General features: G+C 45.3%; 1 protein-coding gene across 1 annotated transcript in view; it reads right to left on the bottom strand.

Moving 5' to 3' along the window:
- Window positions 1–22451, bottom strand: part of Rme-8 (receptor mediated endocytosis 8) — a 187602-nt gene that overhangs the window by 69600 nt on the left and 95551 nt on the right. The window contains exons 21-26 of the mRNA XM_075695386.1: window positions 21577–21678; window positions 16980–17084; window positions 8864–9151; window positions 6734–6934; window positions 3221–3369; window positions 284–485 (exon numbers count right to left, since the gene is read on the bottom strand). Coding sequence (XP_075551501.1) covers window positions 284–485; window positions 3221–3369; window positions 6734–6934; window positions 8864–9151; window positions 16980–17084; window positions 21577–21678 — 1047 coding nt within the window. The remainder of the gene's footprint in view (window positions 1–283; window positions 486–3220; window positions 3370–6733; window positions 6935–8863; window positions 9152–16979; window positions 17085–21576; window positions 21679–22451) is intronic.

Here is a 22451-nt window from a genome sequence, read left to right on the forward strand (position 1 = left end):
CTCCTTTAAAACTGCTATGCTGAAATATACCACGAATAGTTTAAAGTACAAGAACAGACAGGAAAAAGACAGGTGCCTAATTTCCAAAACTGTGGCTGTTTTTGAGTTGTTGCCTACTGCTGCACCTTCTAGTATTGATGATGAATTTCAACCTTACCATCCTAATGAAATTCAACAGTGCATGCTCAGAACCCAACCTCCAAGTGATACCCCCAGGTATCCTACATATGGCACTTTCTTCTTCAAAGCAGTATTACAGCCAGCACTATTGACTTCAACTCACGGGGTCCTTGATGGGCCAGTCTGGGAAGCGCTGGGTGTCGCACAGGTGCCGCAAGTAGAAGATGTTGCAGAAGAGCTCATTCTGCAGCTGCGGATAGCGCACTGGTGGGATCGGGCAGTAGTCGTATTGGGCGCGTGTGTTGGACTTGAGTCGCGGTGTGAAGTCCCCAATGTGGCTCGCAATCTTGCCCATCATGAAGCGCCTGCAGTGAGCACCATATATTCCTCTTCAGATAATGCAGGCCAGTTGGAAAAGGACACCAAAAGCGAATTCTAAGGGAACACTCTGTTGAATCCTGTTTAACCAAAGGCAAATAGAGTTAAAACTCGATATAACGAAATAGCTAAAATCAGCAATTTGCTTCATTATGTTGAAATTCGACCTTTTATGCAAATAAGTACAGTTGCCGATGGATTTTTCTTACACGGAAAGGTGCCGCAGAATTTTTGAAATTATCAGGCAATCGAAAAAAGCAAATTTGAATAAGAAAACAATTCACTTTGATACATTTGGGAGTCCGCGACGAATGACATGGTTTCATGCCATGTCGACGATATCTTCACATAGGCGGTACGAATTAAACAAAGCCAGCCACGCTTTCCCGTGCAGTCTGCCCCCGCAGCTGATAGCATCGTCCGACGATGCTATCATGAAAAGCACCAGCAGTGGGGAGCGAATACTTTGTCTGCCTGTCATTTCAACGGGTCACAGAAATTCGAGATTACGCATTGTTCAATACTAAACGCATGAGAAGACAGCCTACACGATGGCACACCATTTCGGCACACCCACTCTTTGCACACGTGGTAGATTACCTCTAAAGCAGGTTATGCAGCTGTGTTTACGCTCAGCCCCGCTTACAGCTATGTGCATCTACAGTCGAGACGCACACCAGAAATCACAACGCGCACCATCCCCCTCCCCGGCCCTCGCGCGCGCTTGATCGCATTACTGCGAGCTCGCTCCCCTCCCCCTCTTTCCCTTTGCTCACGCAGAGAGGCGGCACTCGCGCATGAAGCCACCATCTTTCTTTCTCACCCTCGCAGACTTTCACTCGTGCCTAAGCACAAAGTGTGCGGGGTGCGATAGAATCTTATTGCACTTAGACTTTACATAGAACATGATGTGGCTTCACTTCGGCGGTCACTCTTGTCACACTGCACGCGATTTCAGAAGTGTGTTTGCAAGCAGCTGCTTGTAATTCAATCATTTGACCATGTGCCTCTGCAGAAGTTTCCATTTATTGTCTTGGCATTCCTCTGCGGCGGAAGCGAAATTTCATTATATTGAAATCGCATACAAACACACTTCGTTATATTGAGGTTCTAATTACATAGTGTTCGATGGAAAAGAGGTTATGAAAAGTTAAATATTTCGTTATATCAAGAATTTCGTTACATTGAAATTTGTTATATCGAGCTTTAACTGTACCAATATTACATTCGACTGGTTCCTGCTATGTTTAGACTCGGTTTAACAAGGCCTCACGAGGCTGGAGCAGTCTCTGCTGCTGTGCCTTTGCATTGGCTGCTCCAGGACAGTATTCGAGAGGTACAGCAAGTGCCTGGCTCCATCCCCAGCCCACTCAGCGTGCAGTGAGGCTGATAAAATCGAACATCTACTCTGCTTCTGCCCCACCTATCCCAAGGGCAGGTTAGTGACATCTCTCTCAACATTGTTTCGATGCCTAGGCCTGCCCTGGCAACTTCTGCTTCCTGGCAAGCACCATAGCTCCGCCTTCAAGCATCTCCTTAGGTTCCTGAAGGACGCAGGGCTGATATCTAACCTGTAGATGTGCTGTCTGAATGCCTGCTGCTGTCAACCATGGGACCTGTGACCGTGATAGCCTTCTGCCTCTGCTTTCGTCTGTATGTCCCCTTCCCTTCCCCAAGGCACTGAACCGTGCTCCTTAAGAGGTTGCAGAAAATAGTACCTCTTTTTTCCACAATCACATTCTCTCTCTCAGACTAGGATTGCAACAATGAGCCTGCTCGAGATCGGAGCCAAAGACAGTGAGTTCGAGATTAACGAAAAGCAACCCAGTAGAGCTGTAGTAGGCGGCAAACAAACACATCAGCACTGCTTTTGTTTTAAACAAGCATGGTGGACATGGCCTTCGTAATGGCATTACTCCCGCTACTGCCCATTACCGAGCTCCTGCCACGGGAGATGTTGCGCCAGCAACGAAAATGCAACAGCCACGCAACTGGAACTCGAGTGCATTTTGTTCACGATCCTAGAATAAGGATGGGAGCACTTCTGAGCACTCTGAGCTAGAGCACTTGGCTATGAATAAGTGAGCTTGCCAGCCAAATGTAAAGCCCTCCAGAGCACTCTAAAGCGGCCAGCCAAATGTACCACAAGTGATGCTAAAACAATTGATTAGTGCTCCAACGTGTTGCTCTTTCCAACACCAAGGCTTTCATAAGCAAGAAAATGATGTAAACAAACGATGAAATTGGTGCTTTCACTGAATGTATGGTATCAACTCCAATGACATAACATGTTCCATTTATAATTTGTAAATTAATGTCAAGCAATGATAAAGAAAGCTGAGCTGCATTTCAACATCAAAAAGATGAAAAAATAGTGAGTTCGTTCAATTTTAATGGATTTTGCACTATAGTACCTGACACGTGGGAGGCAGTAATGCCTAGCAGAGCCTGACCCCTGAAATTGCCAGCTCAGCTTCTTGCAAAAATATTTCGATAACAGGCTGTTTGTACCAGGTGAGAAATCACTCTAGGTGGAGACATTACAAGCGGGTTAAACTGTAGGCCAATTTGGTCCTAACCAGCATTTGCATGTGGTTACCGCTCTAGCTGCAACAAAAGACAAAAAAACCTCATCACCTGGTGTGCAGACATGTCCAGATATAATAGGAAGTACGTGCACAGGCACCGCTTTTACAGTGGGCCGTCATTTCTGTGGCCATACCTCATCTCCGCGTTCCAGATGGCCTCGGGCGTGTCAAACTCGCCCAGGAAGATCTCGGCAAACTTGGCCGCTCCGTGGTTCTCGAGGTAGCACACCATGGCTTCTGGTAGCAGAGGGCCCAGAATACTGCGCTGTGTCAGTGAGCTACCCTGCAAGAAGGCAGCACGTGGCAATACTCCAGCTAGTAAATCTACCAGGAAAACACATCACTCGTAATGTCAAACAAAAGCTGCATCAAACCATGTGCATTCTGGTATTTATCTACATGCTATGACAAAGACAGAACGGAGCCCCCAAGACAGGAGAAGCCGTTACTAAAGCTTGCTTACTTAAAGCATGAAATGCTTACACATCTCATAAGTGAAACATGCAGAAAGAAGGCAATACTAAAAGAAACAAGACAAAAGAAAAATAGGGTGTGAACCAACTGCAATCAAGGTATACAAATTCAGTGACTAATAACGATAGTGATGGTCACCTTACACACATGTTCTGTGATTTCCCCAGTTCTCTTGCATCTTCAGAAATGTAGGGAGCTGTGCCTTCTATTTTTCTGCTTCACCTATCACTCTATCACCAGTATATTGTGAGGATCGAGGTGCCTACCTGTGCGTCGTCCCCCAGCTCATGCATAGCGACGGCCATTTGCCAAGATTGTTCTCCGGGAACCAACACCCCAGCGGCATCATGGCGGACATGGCTAGTACGCCAGAGCTACTTTCCCGTGCAAACTGTGCTACTCCCTCAAGGCAATCTTGCATTTCATCACTGGATTTAGCTACTTTTATGACCGCTTACCACAAATTCTATTTTAGTGACCCACTACTTTTTCTTGGCAACATGACTGAAAATTGGCAACCCTTAACGACTTTGAAGTTGGGAAACTTCCTTCAAAAATGTCAATCTCTGGAACACACTTTATTGTATTAAAGCCACATTTACGCAGCTAAAAATGACTATGATTAAGCAACTATTGCATTCACATTGGAAGTCCTCGAATTGAGCTCATTCTTCACAGCACTATAGTCATCACAGACTTCACATTCAGCTCACAAAATTCAGCCCACAAGCGTTATGCTTGGACTTTGTGGCAGCGCCGATGAACGATGCAGCATGTCTAAAGGGAAGCACAAGAGAATAGCCCGGCTGGCATATACGCCGCACGTGACGCATCCCTGTGGTGGCAATATGTTGTGTCGACACTTTGCTAATCGCACCAACGTCGACATTCATAGCGAAAAGAGTTCCCTTGCTTACTTCAGCCGTTCTAAGTCAGTCAGTCACAGTCAGTCGCAGTCAGTCGCAGTCAGTCAGTCTGTCTATATCTGTCTACTTACACCGACCCAATGACCTAAGTTGTCTACAAGCCTGGGCTATTAGTATGTGCTCGTGCTCGTGATGCCGGCGTGGTTTTTCTGTTATCATTCCAGCTTCATGATCAGACTCTTGTCATGCCATTGTGATGCCTTCTTCAGACAATCGAATGTAGAGCTGGTGGCTGTCAGAAATATTGGCCATGTTTACGCGTTAAATCTATCGGGCCATTGTTGGTGATTACCGAGCATATCCAGATTATTGATCTCCGATTGATCGGTCGACAACTGTGTACATTGTGATACAGTCGTCGTCACATCATTGTCGTCATACACCAGTCGGCATCGCATTGTCCTTACATTGTCATTCCATCATCGTGTTGTCGCCTTACAGTCATCGTATTCATTCCTTCGTCGTCATTCTAACTTCATCATCCGACTATTGTCATGCATTCATTGTCGCATTACTATTGCGATGCTGTCGTCATTCCAGTGTCGTCACTACAGCTTCATCATCCGACTCTCATCTTGAGGACGTCATCATGCCATCACTATCATATAGGCTTTACGACACAGTCATCACACAATTCTTGTCCTACACTCGTCGTCATCCCATTGTCTTCATACCATTGTCATGCATTTATCATCATTGGGTCACCATCACACAGCTGATGTCATGCAATCATTGTTGAACCACCATCATGATATCATTGCAGCCATTCCAACATAGTCATTTTAACTTCATCCGACTCTCGGCACATGTAGTCGTCACAGTCATAACCACACTACTGTCGTCATACAGTTGTTGCCACACTGTCCTTTTACAATCGTCATCACTTCAGTAACGTCATCCCACTGTCATCATCATGCCGTAGTCATCATAACGCCTTTGTCGTTCCATTGACATCATTCCTTCTTCGTCATTCTGTCGTAATAATCATGCTATCGTCATCCAACTGTGATTATGCCACTGACATCACTGCGTCGTCATCAGACAGTTGCTATCATGCATCCAATGTCATACCGCCGTTGCCATGCCACCATGGTCGTGTTATCATCACCATGCCAGCTTTGTTGTCTAGTTGTCATCATGCCGTCATCGCCACATTATCTTCTTCATACACTCATTGTCATTCCAGTGCCCTCATATCATCATCATCAAGCTGTCATTTTACCATCATCATCATTTAAGAATCATTATCTGATTGTTGTAATGGCATAATCATCACACTATCTTTTTCGTTCGATTGACGTCATTGCTTCATCATTCTATTGTCATCACTGCATCGGCGTCAAACAGTCGTCATGCCTCCAAGCTCATGGGTGACCTTTGCAAGTGAGTGCCAGAGCAATGTGGGATGATACTCAAATAGTTTCTGTAATCGAAGCAAATAAACTTTCACCTTCACCTTCACATGTAGCATATAGCTGAAGCAGCGGAGGTCTCTGCATGACCACTACAGTCGTTAAATAAATGTGACTTCAGAAATATGGTGTCGCTACATTGTTAGAATTCTAATTGCATTACCATTGACAGTTATCAAGAGATGAGTTTTGCTGTGGTGTTCCTTCTTTTCCAGGATATTGCGTTCAGTGCAGGCACCCAGTAGCCACATTTAATTGTCATAGCCAATAATGCAGCTAAGGAACACTGTAGTAAGCAGCTCATTTTACCATAGAACACACACAAAAGTTCCCGGTGCTACAGCTACTCATTGTTCCATACGAGTATTGTTAAAACCGGTAATGCTTTCCACTTTACTTTTTTTTAATTAAAATCTGTCTATGTTTCTCTCATTTTTTTGTGCAACCCAGTTACAACAATAAATTTTCTTCACATTTGAATATTGTTATAAGTTGGTTCGACTGTATCTACATTTTTTTCGTCATCCAATGTTGCCAGAGACATTTAGGTAGGTCTTTGTGTTTTGGACAGATCAGGCAAGCAGCGTCCAAAGCACAGCATCACATTGTGAAATGCTATCTGTGCAAGAGTCCCGAGTGCAAGCGAGTCAGCGGTTAAGTCGCAAGGGCCAATTAAACCAGGCTCTTTCTTCAGCACAACATTCAAAATTGTTTCATAGACCTTCAAAGAACCTCGTGCTACACAAGTACACAAGTAACACTTCATTTCATTATGGCTTACATAAATTTTGGTAGTCCATGTTAATAGGGGGAGGTGTAATAGACTGCTACGTACTTCGTCGAAGCGGTGTGCTTGGCATGTGTGGGCCCGGTGTAGCAGTTCACCGATTGTCAGCAGGTTAGACCCAGTGTAGAGGAGCACAAAGTAGAAGAAGCCTGTGGCATAAAGCTGCTGCACGGCTGGGTTCTCCTCCATGACCTGCAGCAGCAGCTGAGCAACCTTCTCCACCAGAACAGGGTCGAATGTCAACAGGACCTGCAATGCACATTCAGAAGTGGCAATTGATTAGTTAAATTCATTACATTCTGGGGTCTTGCATGCCAAAACCACAATCTGATTAGGAGGCACTAAACGATGTACAACTATATTGTGCACACAATTATTTAGGAATAAAAATGAGCAAGGACCTCATATTTGTTGCAAAATGGCATCCAGTACCCTTAAGTCAGCTTCACCAGGACCTCGCCTTTTTAAAAAAAAAAATTTGTAAGTCAACTTTGTAAGTCAATTTATATATCAATTGTAAGTCAATTAATGTTGTATTCCCAGCCTTTACTTTCTAAGAAGTGAGGAGGATACATTTACTTGCCATCCGCAGCCTTGAAGTGCAAAAAGTGTTTCAGGAGCTGCTTCAAAAAAATGTAAAAGCAATGTGTTTGTGCAAGTTATGGCCCAACAACTTTTGACAAAGGCTGCACAATCAACCAAAGAAGATTACAGAAGGGGGTTCTGCCAAGGAACTGAGTTTTTATGCAGTTTGGGTCTGTGGCTTGCAAACACATATGCCATTGTTTATACAATGGAATCTCGATGATACGATCACGGCTAATACGAATTTCTGGATGATACGAATTTTTCCGTGGTCCTGGCCGAGCCCCATTACTTTGCAACGTGCTAGAGAACGATTGTAACGAATCAATTTTCGGCCCGCGTCGGTTGATATGAAAATAACCGAAGACACTGGAAATTTTATAGTGTGCTTGGCGAAAGCCAGACGCTACTGCCGTCTGCGCTCCGCTTCTCTGGCTTTGCTGTTCGGTGAAATGGCTGGCTGCTTTCGTTCTGCTTCCCTGCCTTTGGTACCCGGCGATCTAATCAGTCACTCTTGGCGTTTCCATTCTGCCTCCCTTGCTTTCGCATCTTGTGACATGTTCATTCGTCGCATGCGCATTCGCTCCTTGTTCTTCTGGCGTTTGATGTTGGGGGAATCCGGCGTCCGCTGCCGCTTCCCCGAACCGCTTGGCGCGCAATTACTGGGCCGCTTCGGAGCCATGGGTCTCACTCACTCGACTGCAACGAGACGTCTGACGAAGGAGCGGCGGTGCAGCTGCCACCGCCGATGCCCGCGCGCTCGTTCTACCGCTAATGTGTGACGTCACGGTTGCTATGCGCAGCTGCGTCCCCGACCGGCGCGCCGGTGGCTAAGGAGGGGAGGAGGTTGCACCACTGCGTGGAGGAGAGGCCACAGTTGGCACGATTCCAGCGCACGGACGGACGCGACCGCGAGCATGAGCCCCACCGATGGCAGTGAAAGAGAACAGCGCGCAGTTACGCGATTTCTCCCTCTCTTTTGGTGCGGAGGTGCGGACAGCGCGAAGGCCGCGACTGGGCGCGAAGTTTGAAGAAGTGGCCTGACAAAGAAAAAAGCAGAAGGACATTAGACCTTTTTTTTTCAAGAAATAAATGCTTTTTACGTATGCGTGCCTGAGTGAGTTCACCTCTCACTCTTTAATTTAGCTAGATTTAATTGTTTGGATGATACGAATTTCAGCTAATACGAATATTTTACGCGACCCCGTGAGATTCGTATCATCGAGATTCCACTTTACTACTATACATACAGTGCAAACTACAAATATGAACTGCAGAAGTTCATATTTGTAGGTCGGTTTCCCATTAGTGCTGGTTGGTTCATGGCTTGAACAGAAAAAACAGCACAGTAAACCAGACATAATGGACACAAGGTGCAGTGGAAAAGGCGTTTGTCCCTTCCTTGTTTTATTCACTACATTTTCTTTTTCACATGAATATAAATATGACTTCTTGGCAGTATGCACAAGTTTCCCAAAAATTAAGTTTTTTGTAGAGCTCTCACCCCATATGCATTTGTAGTAGTAAGTACTTGTAGTCATGCATTCATGCATACACACAAGCACACGCTCCACATGCTTGCTTCCACCTCACCTGCACAATGTGGACCAGGTTGGAGCGCTCAGAAAGGAGCCGCTTGGCACGGGGGATGGGGCGCACCACGGCACCGTCCGAGTCGCGTGACGGGTAAAAGGAGCAGATGGCCGAGAGGACCGAGAGCACGGTTGCCGCAAGCTCGCCGTCGTTGAGCAGGGCCTGCCCTGTGGCAAGCAGGCCCCACCGGAGCTGTGCTACCCGCACCAGGGGCTGCCAGCCAGCCATGCCCTGTGCCCAGCACATTGTCCGCGCAGACAGCTTGCCCTCCGCCCACATCTCCTGCAACTGCACACCCAAAGGGGAGAACAGGGACAGCAACACATCCCAGATCAACATCTGGCACACACAAGCACAAAGGATAAAACAGATGTCTACAATTTCAAGCTTTAAGGGAAGAGCTGGTCCTTAAACCAAACATTAAAACAATTTTTTTTACTCAAGTTATAGTACTGAAAACTTGTAGATACTGTGAAACCTTGTTATACCATATTTACTCGCGTAATGATCACACTCGCGTAATGATCGCACCCCTGAATTTTGTCATCAAAATTCTATTTTTTTTCTTTCCCGTGTAATGATCGCACCCTGAACTTGTCGCAGCAATATGTCGTGTGCCAAGTCTAGCTAATGATGATCGCGCTTACCATCTGTCGAATGCTATGCGAAGAACTCTTGAAAACATACCAAGTGGTCTGCACGCACCCAACATTTTTAAGCAGATGCCCCATTTCATTACTTTCATTACTTTCCGCACTTCCATGAAAAAAAAGAAAGCTACAACCAAATTTGCCTCAGCTTTATTATTTGTAGGCTTCTTAATGGTTTTGGTCAACAATAACATAAAGGGTGCCTTTTGATTCTTCTCGTCTGCACTTGTGGGTAAGCAACAAATCGCGAGCGGCAACGATAGTGGCCATGTTTGCACTGATATGTTAGAAGTGTACCCCATTCATACGCCGCAGCTTGTAATGCAGCTAAGATATTCGCCCACCCTCAGCAGAAATGTGCTGTATTAGGATAGCAGTGAAGACAAATGCCGCAGTTTACGCAGCATGCCCGCCCATCTCTGTTCCTGTCCCCTCAAAGTGGACATGGCTACGTTATTGTAGCAAACTTGCCGATATTAACGATATTATTCATTACTAATATAGAAGAAACTGTTTCAATGTGCGTAATGTACTCCCGAGAAGAAAAATAACTGCGTTTGGCGCGTTCAGCTTGCTCTGCCGGTCGACATTTTTGTTTTGGTGTCCCGCACTGACAGCGGCAGTCACCTGCTTGTCATCTTGCAGCAAATGCGTGATGAAAAAAGAAAGCGTTTCTTCTTGTGGGAAATTTAACCCACGTAATGATCGCACCCCTGAATTTGCGTCAATTTTTTTTAGAGAAAAGTGCGATCATTATGCGAGTAAATACGGTAACTAAGTTGAACGGGGAGCCAAGATTAGTTTGTTATATACATTACTTCATTGACAATATTGATTGTTACATGGGGGTACGACACCACTTCCAGAATGGCAGGCTTAAGTCCGTTGCCTTTTCAGGTCACGTTCACCTGGGTCGCGTATTCCGGACTGCTCAGTTGGTGCCATGTTGCTGCACAGGATTCGCTTCCAGCACGGCTGCCATGGTTGCACCAGGCGCTAAGCTTGGATACAGCCAGCCAGCTCATCTGGCAACATGGATCCAGCACGACTACGGTGGACGCAACCGGCTTGCCTTCATAATCGTCAGCTAGCAGCCCCTTCACTTGGGCACGATACCACTTCCAGAATGGCAGGCTTATGTCCGTTGCCTTTTTGGGTTAGTTACCTGAAATGTGCTGCTTGCGTTAAATCCAGTAATTATTGCTTGTTGGTGGTGTCGTGCCCATGAGACCTGAATGAGGTGTTGAAACAGTTTTCGGCTCTTGCGTGTGAAATGTGCTATGCCTTGTCTGCAATAACACTGATGCTGTCGGGAGACATTGAAACAAATCCTGGACCAATGACTAAGGTTCAAGAAGAAGCTTTTGCTGCTGCACTAGAGGCTATTAAGAAATTAGAAGAAGCGCACTCACACTTGCTTTCTCAACTAACTAGTGTCAAAGCCAGTAATACGGCAGTTATAAACAAGTTTCAAAAGCTAGAAAACGAGCACATAACACTACTAGCCGAACTAAAAAAATTTCAGAACAAAGACATGAGGCCGCTGAAGGTGAAATCAAGCTGCTGAACACCAAGATCGCCACGCTGGTTGATACTCCCACATCCGGAAGCTCGGCTGTTACAACAGCAGGTGCTGATATCCTTCGCAGTGTATCTGATCGATTGGCCACAATTTCTTCACGGTGCGATGACACTGAGAATAGAATGCAACACTCAAACCTGCTCTTCTTTAGCATAGCGGACGACAAAAAAGAGGACTGGGCTGCGTCTGAGGAGAAAATTGTTGATTTCTCTGCTGAAAAACTTTACATAAGCCTATCAGGCACACACTTCAAAAGGGTGCATAGATTAGGCAAGCACACCGATAACAAAAAGAGACCCATCATAGTGAAGTTGACCCTTTTATAAGGATAAAGAATGCATCTTGTCAGCTGTGCGACAGCTTAAAGGCTCTGGGTTTTTGATACGAGAAGACTTCTCCCCGGCTACACGAGAAGCAAGAAGAAAACTGACCAAATTTGCGAAGGTGAAAAAAAGCATTTCAAGCTCAGCGTCGACAGAATGCGCATAGATGACACAACCTACGTGTACGATGGCATCACTAGCACAGTAGTGCAGCTGAGCAGATAGCTGAAGCATAGCACTCGAATCCACGACTGCCAGCAGTCACCAGAACCTCAGATCATACCCATCACTATCAATACCATTTACTAATATTCGCCTTTGATCGCATAGCTCACTGCTGACTAATTTCTAAACTGTCTTCTTTGTCCTTAGTTTCACTAACGCTATCTTGGATTCCAAACTTTTTTACCAATCGGGAGCAGTTCAGCGTGGTGAACAACTTTTCCTCCCCGCTCTTTTCAGTTTCCTCTGGTATGCTACACAGCAGTGTCTTCGGTCCACTACTTTTCCTGATAAATATTAACGACTTACCGAATAACATATCTTCTCACGTGCGGATTTTTGCTGATGATTGTATAATTTACCGAGAAATCGCTAGTACTGATGACCATGTAAAAATTCAACATGATCTTGACCTTATAGCAGTTGGTGTAGCACCAGGCTAATGTCGCTTAATCCAGATAAATGTAATGTCTTTCACTCCCAAACATTTCCTTTCCAACTTTTCATGCTATATTAATAACAATCCTGTGTCTGTAGTTACTTTATTCAAATACCAAGACGTAACCATGACATCAAACCTTTCTTGGACTACACATGTCAACAACACCTGCAGAAATGCCCCTCACAATCCTTAAGATATTTACGCCAGAACCTCCATAAGACACTGACAAATGTCCGCAAATTGGCTTATCTTACATTTGTTTGCCCTAAACTTGAATTCGCTTCTTCAATATGGTCCCCTCATTACATTTATTTAACCACTATGCTAGAATCAGCTCAGAATAGAGCCGCTCGATTCATCTCACAAAATTACAACTGCAACGAAAGTATAACGCAAATTAAAAACAATTTATCAATTCCTTCTTTGAACATTTGTCGTGATGTAGCACTTTTAGTGCTGTTTCACAAGTACGTTCACGGACCAAGGCCATCACCAATAGCTCTGCAAGTTTCTCCATTCACCTCACGAAGATTGCATAATCATCTTTCTTTCACGCGAATCTATGGTAAAACAGACGCTTTTAACTCATCTGCACTTCCAAATGTCATCCGCTTGTGGAAGGACCTTCCCGATATCCTGGTAGCTAAAGCTAACAAAGAAAAATTCCGTCACGACATAAACATTCATTTCTCACTTTAAAAAAAAGGTTCTTGTCTGCGTTGCTTCTTGTATGCCTTTTTTTTTTTTTTTTGATCTGAGAATTTTAGAGTTTGTGTAAACTTGACTCGTCATTGTATTATTATTAACGGAGCACTTTGTGTTCTGTATAATTGTATGCTCTTTATACTATGTAAAATTTTTGAAGCTTCCCTTACCCAATGCCTATTCTTCGGGCCTGTAAGGTATGTTGAATAAATAAATAAATATGAATCTATATGGGGGTTTCAAGTAGAAATTCACATACTCTGTTATATGCTTTATTTCGTTATATCTGGTTTAATTATAGCGAGGTTTGATCGTATATATCATTTTATGTGCTTAATTATTTGGAATATGAGATCCATTTCTGGAGTAAGTGAAACTTGCATAAAATTACAACTAAATTACTTCATATTTGAATTAACCATATAAAGGTACATATATCTACAAGTTTTCAGCCCCATAACTTGAAGAATAAAGGTTAAAGAATAAAGGTTAAGAAAAAAATGCCAAAGATTCAACTCTCCTTTTAAAGAGATGCTAAAAAGAAAAATAAGTTGAGCTGTATTAGAAAATCACGCTTCTACAATAGCAAAAAAAGGTACTCTTATTAGTAGAGGAGCCTTGGTAACCGGCCGAAAAACATATATCGTTGCAATTTGGCGATGTACTGAACATTGGTGCCAAAACATTGGTTTCCGGGAACATATCAACCAGTGAAAAAGAAGTGTAATTGTATAGGGTCATTTCTTGTGTTCTAGATCGCAAACGCTGGTGCTAGGAAATCATACGCAATGGGATCGTATGAATGAGGTTCTTTTCTATTTGGGCACAGGCTATGGACATCTGCTCTAGAGTATGCCTTCTCTGTATAAATTATAATGACAGATAATATTACTGCAATGGCTGCATCACAAGCAACACTACCTCTGCACTGCGCAAACTGTTCTACCTTAAACGATACTTAGGACCTCTGTCCCCCAAACTCCTAGCCTACACAACCTTTGTGAGACCTGCTTTAGACTACTGCTAATACAGTACAGTTTCCACATTCTAAGACTATCATTAAAAAACTAGAGACTGTTCAATGTAAGGCTGTCAGGTTTATCCACAGCAAATATAAATGTACAGACTCCCCTACTAACCTTTTGGTTGCCACTGGCCTTCAGACCTTGGAAGGTAGAGTGAGGCAGGCGCGATTAATATATATATACAGTTAAACCTGGATGTAACGAACCTATATGTAACGAATGCCTGGATTTAACGAAGTTTTTGAATTCCCCAACGCTGCCCCCATTGAAGCCCATGTATTTTCGACCTTGATGTAACGAACGCGTTGCGGCGGTTAGCCTTGATGTACCGAACTCCCAAAGCTGATCAGTCATTACTTTTTGCACTTTTAAAGAAAATTCGGTCGAAGAAATGCTCTAGATTATTGAATATTAATGCTGTAAGGAGCCAACAGCTACGCGAACGCCAGGGATTGCCGCGACCAAGCAAAGTTAGCGATGATGATGATGACGGCGGCAACTAGCGCCGCTCCATGCCTAACGTAGCAGTCTTTTCAGGCTTTGCTTGTCTAGCGTGGCACCAGGTGGCATTGGTATCGGCAGCTGATTTCTCTTGCAGAATTATTTTGTTTCGTATGGATTTGAGGACAAGCATTCTTATTTTGTGATTTTCATTTGTTTCAACGGCTTAGACACACTTATGTGTAAGAATTCACTAGAAAAGCAACGCTGATAGCCGGTTCTTTCATTGTCAGGGCACGGGAAGGGAGATGGGGAGGGACGATGACGAACGACATGCGTCACTTTTTTTTCTTTCTCCATGGATGCGTTGCATTCGCCATTTTGAGTGTTGTCCCATATGTTGTCCTGCGTTCTGCACGTGTGCGTGTCAACTGTGCTCTTGTACTGGTTTGTCCGACTTGTTTTGGAGGTGCTAGGCCTGCCTGTCGGCGTGTAGTCGTGCGTCTCCGCTTCTAACTGCGTCGTCGGTTGGTCGTGATGGGTTCTACTGCAAGAAAACGAAAAGTTCTGTCTTTTGAAGACAAACTCGCAATTTTAAATGCAGTCTCCGCGGGCGAGAAGAAGAAGGGCGTTGCCACCCGTTTCAGCATTCCAGCGAGCACACTATCAACGATTTTGAGTGTGGAACACAGCATCAGAAACGCAGTGGAGTCGGGAACAAGCTCAAAGAAAAAAAAGACTGAAGCTGTCCACATACACTGATGTGGACAAGGCAGTGTTCACATGGTTTTTGGACACGCGAGCCAGAAATGTACCCATAAGTGGCGCGATCTTAGAACAGAAGGCAAAGGATTTTGTGTGTATCTTGGGCCATGATGATTTCAAGGCAAGCAACGGGTGGCTGCAGGGATTTAAGAGCCGGCACGGTGTCGTCGGAAGAGTAATCAGCGGCGAATCTGCCTCCGCAGACAGCGATGCTGCTGCTTCGTGGGTGGCTGACAAGCTGCCTGGAATCCTGAGTCGCTTCGAGGCGGCTGATGTCTACAATGCCGACGAGACAGCTCTATTTTATCAAATGCTTCCGGGCCGCACGCTAGCGTTAAAAGGCGATGACTGCTGCGGCGGAAAGCAGAGCAAGCTCCGCATAATGATTCTGCTGTGTGCCAACCTCGACGGCACAGACAAGCGAATCCCGCTAGTTGTCGGCAAAAGTGCCAGTCCCAGGTGTTTTGAGGGAACGAAGCGTATGCCCGTGAAGTATGTGGCGAATTCCAAAGCGTGGATGCCTCGGCCAATATTTTCTGACTGGTTAAAGGAATTTAACCAGGACGTCAAGCGGCAAGGCCGTCAAGTTTGCCTACTGCTGGACAATTGCTCAGCGCACCACGTCGAGGGCCTGCAGCTGTCGAACATCGAACTGCATTACTTCCCGGCCAACTGCACATCCCTAATACAACCCCTGGACAAAGGGGTCATTAACAGTTTTAAATGCTGTTACCGGCGCCGACTAATCCTGAAGATACTTCTCGACATCCGTCTGGAACAGGAGATTAAGATCGACATTTATCAAGCAGTCGAGATGCTTGCTGCCTCCTGGCAAGAGGTCAGGGCAGAAGTTATCGCGAATTGCTTTTTAAAGGCCGGAATAGCCAAAAACGCACGGGCTGGTGCCGACGAGGAGGAGGAGGAGGACCTTTCTACTCCGTCCGATGTGGCCGAAGCGTGGAACGAGCTATGTACTAACGGTGGTGTACCCGACGACGTTGAACTGACTGACTTTTTGTTTGCCGACAACGCCGCCATGGCTACAGAAGAAATGTCTGATGCAGCAGTAGCTGAAAGCGTGCAAAATCCCGATGGCGGTGATGATGGTCCCTGTGAGGCAGATCCGTGTGACGTGCCTACTGCAAAGGAGGCGATGAACGCAATGGACGTTATGCGCCGTTTCGTCGGCTCGCTCGACGATGAAGGAGCTCTACACGATTTAGCTTCTTCGGAGCGGCGTGTTGTGCCTTCACTCGTGCCGAAAAAGCAAGCGGAAATTACGCAGTTTTTTGGTGTAAAATAAATGCTTGAAGGGTGAGTTCACCTTCACGGATATACTGAGCTATTTGGTTTCGTTTCTGCATCATTCGTACGAGCCTTCACGCGAAACCTGCATGTAACGAAAAATTGCGAGCTTTTGTCAACTTCGTTATATCCAGGTTTAACTGTGTGTGTGTGTGTGTGTGTGTGTGTGTGTGTGTATATATATATATATATATATATATATATATATATATATATATATATATATATATATATATATATATATATACACTTTTCAAAATCTACAGAATGCTTATAAAATTGACCAGTCTAAATATGTTGTTTATTCACAGTCACGTGAAAGTCGACATAAGCATCTGAGTACATTGGTAGAAGATTCTCACAAGGTCGACGCACCTAATACGCTAATTCTTTCCAGTTAGTTGAATCAGCTTCATCCAATAACGCTAGCCCTAAAGGCAGCGTAAAAAATTATTTGGCATGGTCCAGGTGTAGTAGAAAAGATGATGAGTACCAGAATGCCAACTGAGTATGCATGCTTTGATAGAACATGGAGTCTCAAGACGTCTGCCAGCAACACTGGTGTTGCCGCCTTTTGTCTTCCAATACACATCCACGCTGATACATCTACAACAGGCTAAAGCACTCCAGAAACGCAACCACAAAAGACAGCCCACCTGATCGTAGCCATAGGGCCCTTGCCGGTCCTTGTCCTCACCGCCAACGTGCCACTCCTTCTCCAGGCAAAGTGCCATCTCAGGTGATGCTTCTATCACATTCATCTGCACAAGGCCAGGTATGAATGTTACTGTTATGTGTCCATTGTCAGTGGAGAACAAAGTAAACTTGTCATACAATTTGGGGATAACTACTGAAAGCATTGCCATCTACAATACTTCGTGGACACAATTGTCACTGCATGCTATACGCACACTGCTCATCTATATCGGAGTGCCCAAAACCAGAGAAGGACCCTTTCCTTCACCATGTTTGGCCACTACAAACAGACAAGCACAGTGCATAGATAACGTGGTTACGATCGTCTGCAAAGGTATTACACCCATGTACACTGTGAAAATTGCAGATTGTTCAAATGAAAGACCACACTACTCCCTTCAAAAAAGCCCTTGCAAGTAGAGACATCACAGATGGCGTCATATGTAATGCCTGCAGCTCACGGACAGACAACAGAATTAGCGTAAATCGCAGAGCACGCAAGACCCTCACCAAAAATGCAACACACAGCAAGACAAGAAAGAATAATAATAATATTTGGGGTTTTACGTGCCAAAACCACTTTCTGATTATGAGGCACGCCGTAGTGGAGGACTCCGGAAATTTTGACCACCTGGGGTTCTTTAACGTGCACCTAAATCTAAGCACACGGGTGTTTTCGCATTTCGCCCCCATCGAAATGCGGCCGCCGTGGCCGGGATTCGATCCCGCGACCTCGTGCTCAGCAGCCCAACACCATAGCCACTGAGCAACCACGGCGGGCAAGACAAGAAAGAAAAAAAATTATGCAGATCCCATGCACTGTGGGAATCTATGTTATGCAAAGCATTCTGCAGGTAGGCAACTATTCAGCACCTTTCAGAGTTTGAAATAGATGGAATAACCTGCTTGTGCAAAGCGAGCAGTTGTGTTTGATGCGAGCCTGTGTGTGACAACAGAAGCAAGACAGCAGTGATACTATGATGGTGACAGCATTACAATTCCTTGTTTGTTTGTTTGTTCGTTTACTCCAGAAAGAAAAACTACAAACTGTTTCGTTACAACCTCGGCTAATCCAAAAGGTGGTACAATGTCATGCAGCATCTTCGTAGCATTTTGCTATGACGAAACTTGGGAATGTAGGCCAATCCTGAAGGCAGTGCAGTACAATGCCCCATTTCAAAGCACCAGCTACCATGAGGCAAGAATGGGAAAAATTGACAAGCATCTTCGTAGCATTTTGCTATGACGAAACTTGGGAATGTAGGCCAATCCTGAAGGCAGTGCAGTACAACGCCCCATTTCAAAGCACCAGCTACCATGAGGCAAGAATGGGAAAAATTGACAAGCTCCTGCTCGTGAAGTAAGGGAAAAAGTGGCAAGTCTCTGGCCAAATGGAAACTAGCACGCACATACATGCTCTAGCTCGTGCGATTTGATGTGATGCATGTGCCCGTTGTTTCAAAGAACTAGCTGGCATTGGCATGAGAGAAGCATGCATGCAATCATGGCCGAACGGTTAGAGCATTGGGCTGCTGTGCTCGGTGTCAGAGGTTCTATCCCACAATCAGGCACTTTGGTTTTTATTTTTATGAATTAAGGCCGCGAAAGGAACCTACCTACCTACTGCAAAGTGCCCGGGAGGAGCCAAAGGATGCTTTGAATTAAAAAGGGGGCCAGCATTACGACGTGGGCCATGGTTTTGGTACTGGATAAAGCAGGGGGGGAATGTAGTTTCTAGGCTCTCAATAGGAGAGAGAGCTTCTGCTGCTGGGACGGTAGCTTGCCTCCTCACACCATTGCCTCGTAACATTTCACTTGCTTCTACCGTATTTACACGATTGTAAGTTGACTCGAATGTAAGTCAACCCCTCCATATTGCGTGACAGGAAAAGAAAGATAGAAAGGAGAGCATAATCGAGGGCCCATTCGATAACAAAAATTCATTAGTAGGTGACATGGTCACTGGACTACTCATCTTCACTAGTGCTGCCATCTTCATCGTTGCTATGGTCTCACAGCGCGTCGTCGTCCAGTGAAATTTGACATTTGGCAAACGACTGCATCACGACATCTTGTGGAACAGCAGCCCACGCTGAATGCACCCAACCACACGCAGCCGTCAGGGAGGCTCTTTTTTTGACAGGTCCGGTTGGCGTAATTTCGCGGTCTTCTGCTGCCAGCCACTCGTTGTACTCACGGCGGAGCAGGTCCTTAAAAGGTGAAGATCCGGGTTTGTTTCATGATCATGTCGCATTTCAGTGACAGGGACCGATCACGCATTTCAGCGATGTATGACGCAAGCTTAGCCTACAGTTCCGGAAAGTGTCCAGACTTCGGCACTTGGGAAATTCCTCACTTGCCGTCACAGGTGAAAATTTCGCTTCGCTGCAGTCGCCACTCTCGCACCACCCATTCAGAAACATCGAACTTGCGGCCTGCTGCGCAGTGAGTTGTTTCTTCGGAGTAAAGGATGGCAGCCCTCTTGAACACTACTGTGAACGAGTGCCGAATGATTAGTGGGCCTGGAGCACTCATGACGACTGAGGAAGCATAGAAGTAGCACGTAGCCGGCAGTCAAGTGGAACGCGTCAACCCAATGCCTTTCGTCAAACTATAGAGAAAGCTAAGCACAACAAGGGAAGAGAAACCTGCAAGCGGTGTCTGCTCTTCTATTAACTACCAATACTCCCCACAAGCGCCGCCGTTCTGAGGGTGCCGCTGCGAATGGAACAGCGGCGCTTCAATCAACTGTCGACACCCCCCCCCCCCATGAGTGTTGTGTGCACTGTAAAACTCTCAAAAATGTTGAAAAACCCTTCCGAAAAGCGAACAAACACGCAGGATAGCGAAAAGCTACGGGTAGGGCCATAGAGCAAACATAAAATTGGAACTACGTTGTAGCTCCCGTTGGTCTCGCTTTTTTGGCAGTGCCATGTTTTGATTTTGATTGTAAGTCGACCCCACCACTTCAGATATATAAATTTAGAAAAAGTGGTCGACTTACAATCGTGTAAATACGGTACCTTGGCCATTTCTAAACATGTTTAAAAACTTCTTGAGGCAGGATGCTCCCTGCACAGTGCTTTACAACTTCCAGCGTGTAAGAGACATTTCTGACGGGGCCTGCTGAAGGGCTCTTTAACCATCAAAGCACCGATAGTTGACTAAACCTAGCATTACTAAAGAGCAAAAGACAAGCAGAAACATTAAGTACTAACACACTCATTCACCAAACTTCAAAACTTCTCTTGCATCAATATGTTTGCTCGTTTACCAGCCACCAGATGCTCGCCACTTATGACAGTGATTGGTGTGATAAACTAGTGATCACTCTGGTACAGTAACACCTCATTAATTCGACCCTCGTTAATTTGACCCTTGTTAATTCAGAAAAGCAGATAATTCAGACTCGTCCTTTGGCCCCGGGAGATGTATGTATTATTTAATGCAATGAAACTTGTCAATATGGATGTATTTGGCCGTACATCGGTTAATCGGGACAACTCTGAGCGCTGCAAATGCATGATGCAAAAGAGCAAAAATGGTGTCAACGTCCACCAAAACAAAGCAGCACAGTCCTCATCGCCATAGTCATCAGTGGAAACCGTATGCAAATGACAGTAAGGCTAAAACGCTTTGAGTCTATTTGTGCCTCTATTCTTGTGTTTAACACCGCACATAGCACCGCATTGGCCACATTCCTTTATGACTGCATAGCTGCCATACATGATCACATCGATAACGGCCACGGTTTTGTCGGCAGTTGTTGCAGCGAACAGCAGTTTCGTTTTGACTCTGTAAAGGCGCGACCGCGTGCCTTCAGAACTGCAAGGTCGCCGTCTATGATTGCGTCGACAGCGGCCGCAGTTTTGTTCACAGCGGTTGCGGCAAACAGTCGTTACATTTTGACAAGCTTTCAAAGATGAACACCGGCTACAATGCGATGGATGGCGACCAGTTCACTTGGAAAAAAATAATAGGGATGTGCATGCGGTAGTGAAAAGCGTGTCTCAGAATTAAACACTGGCTGCAGCCGTGGTGTGAAGGAAGTTGCAAGGCCTAGGCTGCTGTGAGTGCTAATCACCCATGAGATGATGAGAATTGCAGCTTTCACGCTGCTTTTGTGCAAAACAGAAACGGGATTGGCTCATTCATTCAGTAAATAAAAGCATGCTGACGTAGTAAGCACTTATTTATCGTTTTCTTGATGCCCTCGATAATTCGACATTCGCTTAATTCGGACATTCTTCTCGGTCTCGTGAAATCTGAATTAACCAGGTCTTACTGTTGTGGCATAACGATTTTCACCAGCCTTTAGCCAGCAAGGCTGATTAGGTACCAATTATTTGGCTATGCTTATAACTGACCCTGAAGGCTCATAACAAAAACATGTGACCATAATGAACGCAAATCGTAAGTGGCAAGCGAGGCTCACAAGGAAAAGATATAAGCCTAAACAGTCATGATGTGACCTGAGTGAGGCACATAATTTTCGTAAGATTGACTCTGAAGCTGCCAAAATGCAAAAAAAAAAAAGCAGAAAATGAGCACATATACCTGTGTTGGGACGAGTGCACGGCTAACATGTCGATGGGCCAAAGTCACCAGCTCCACCAGGGTAGTCAGGCCACCAGCATCCAAGAGTTCCTTGACATTGCGCTGAAATGTCAAAGTCAGCATTAGAGATCAATAAGCACAACAGATCGTCTCAGGGTCTCACTAGCACGTTAAACTTCCCCCACTATAGCTGCTTGTACTGGCAGGTAAAAAAAAGCTAACACACAGTTTTCCGAAAGTCGCTGCTTACAGTAGCAAGCATGGCCATTTCTCGAAGCAGCTGCACATATGCTTACTTTTTGCTCATATGTGGGCCACACACACAAAGTTCGTACCCAAATTAAAAAAAAAAAATGCTTTTTAAGAATATATGGCACTATAGTCCAAAAATACATGGCACTGAACCTGAAGATCCACTATCAATTGCTACAGAGTTTTTTAAATGCAAGGTGAAACCACAAGATGTTTTTTTCTTTTAAGCGCACCTCTTAGATGCCCATTCCTGCGGTGTGCGGCAGCATCCCTCGGTGCAGCCAAGTGAACACGGGAAGCAGCGGACAATGAAAGACGGTGACAGCGAAGAGAGTGCGTGGAGGAAAGCGGAGGAGGGGGGCATAGCGAAAACGTGAGAAGCATACTGCCATGCAAGACTGGCTCTGCGGCAACGATAGCTACGAGACTGTGACAGAGTAGCGCACATCTGTTCACCGTTGACGCCACCAATACCATATAGTATAGAAACAAAGCAGTGCGTGGGTGGAGGTCGGTCTGCGACGGCTGCTGTGAATCGCGCCCGCACGTCACCCACGAGCTGCCTCTCGTTATCTCCCGATTAGCAAAGCAGTTATGCGGCCCTTCGCTCCGTTTACGTGTCG

This window comes from Dermacentor variabilis, chromosome 6, assembly GCF_050947875.1.
Source record: "Dermacentor variabilis isolate Ectoservices chromosome 6, ASM5094787v1, whole genome shotgun sequence".
In the NCBI taxonomy this organism is placed as follows: Eukaryota; Metazoa; Arthropoda; class Arachnida; order Ixodida; family Ixodidae; genus Dermacentor; species Dermacentor variabilis.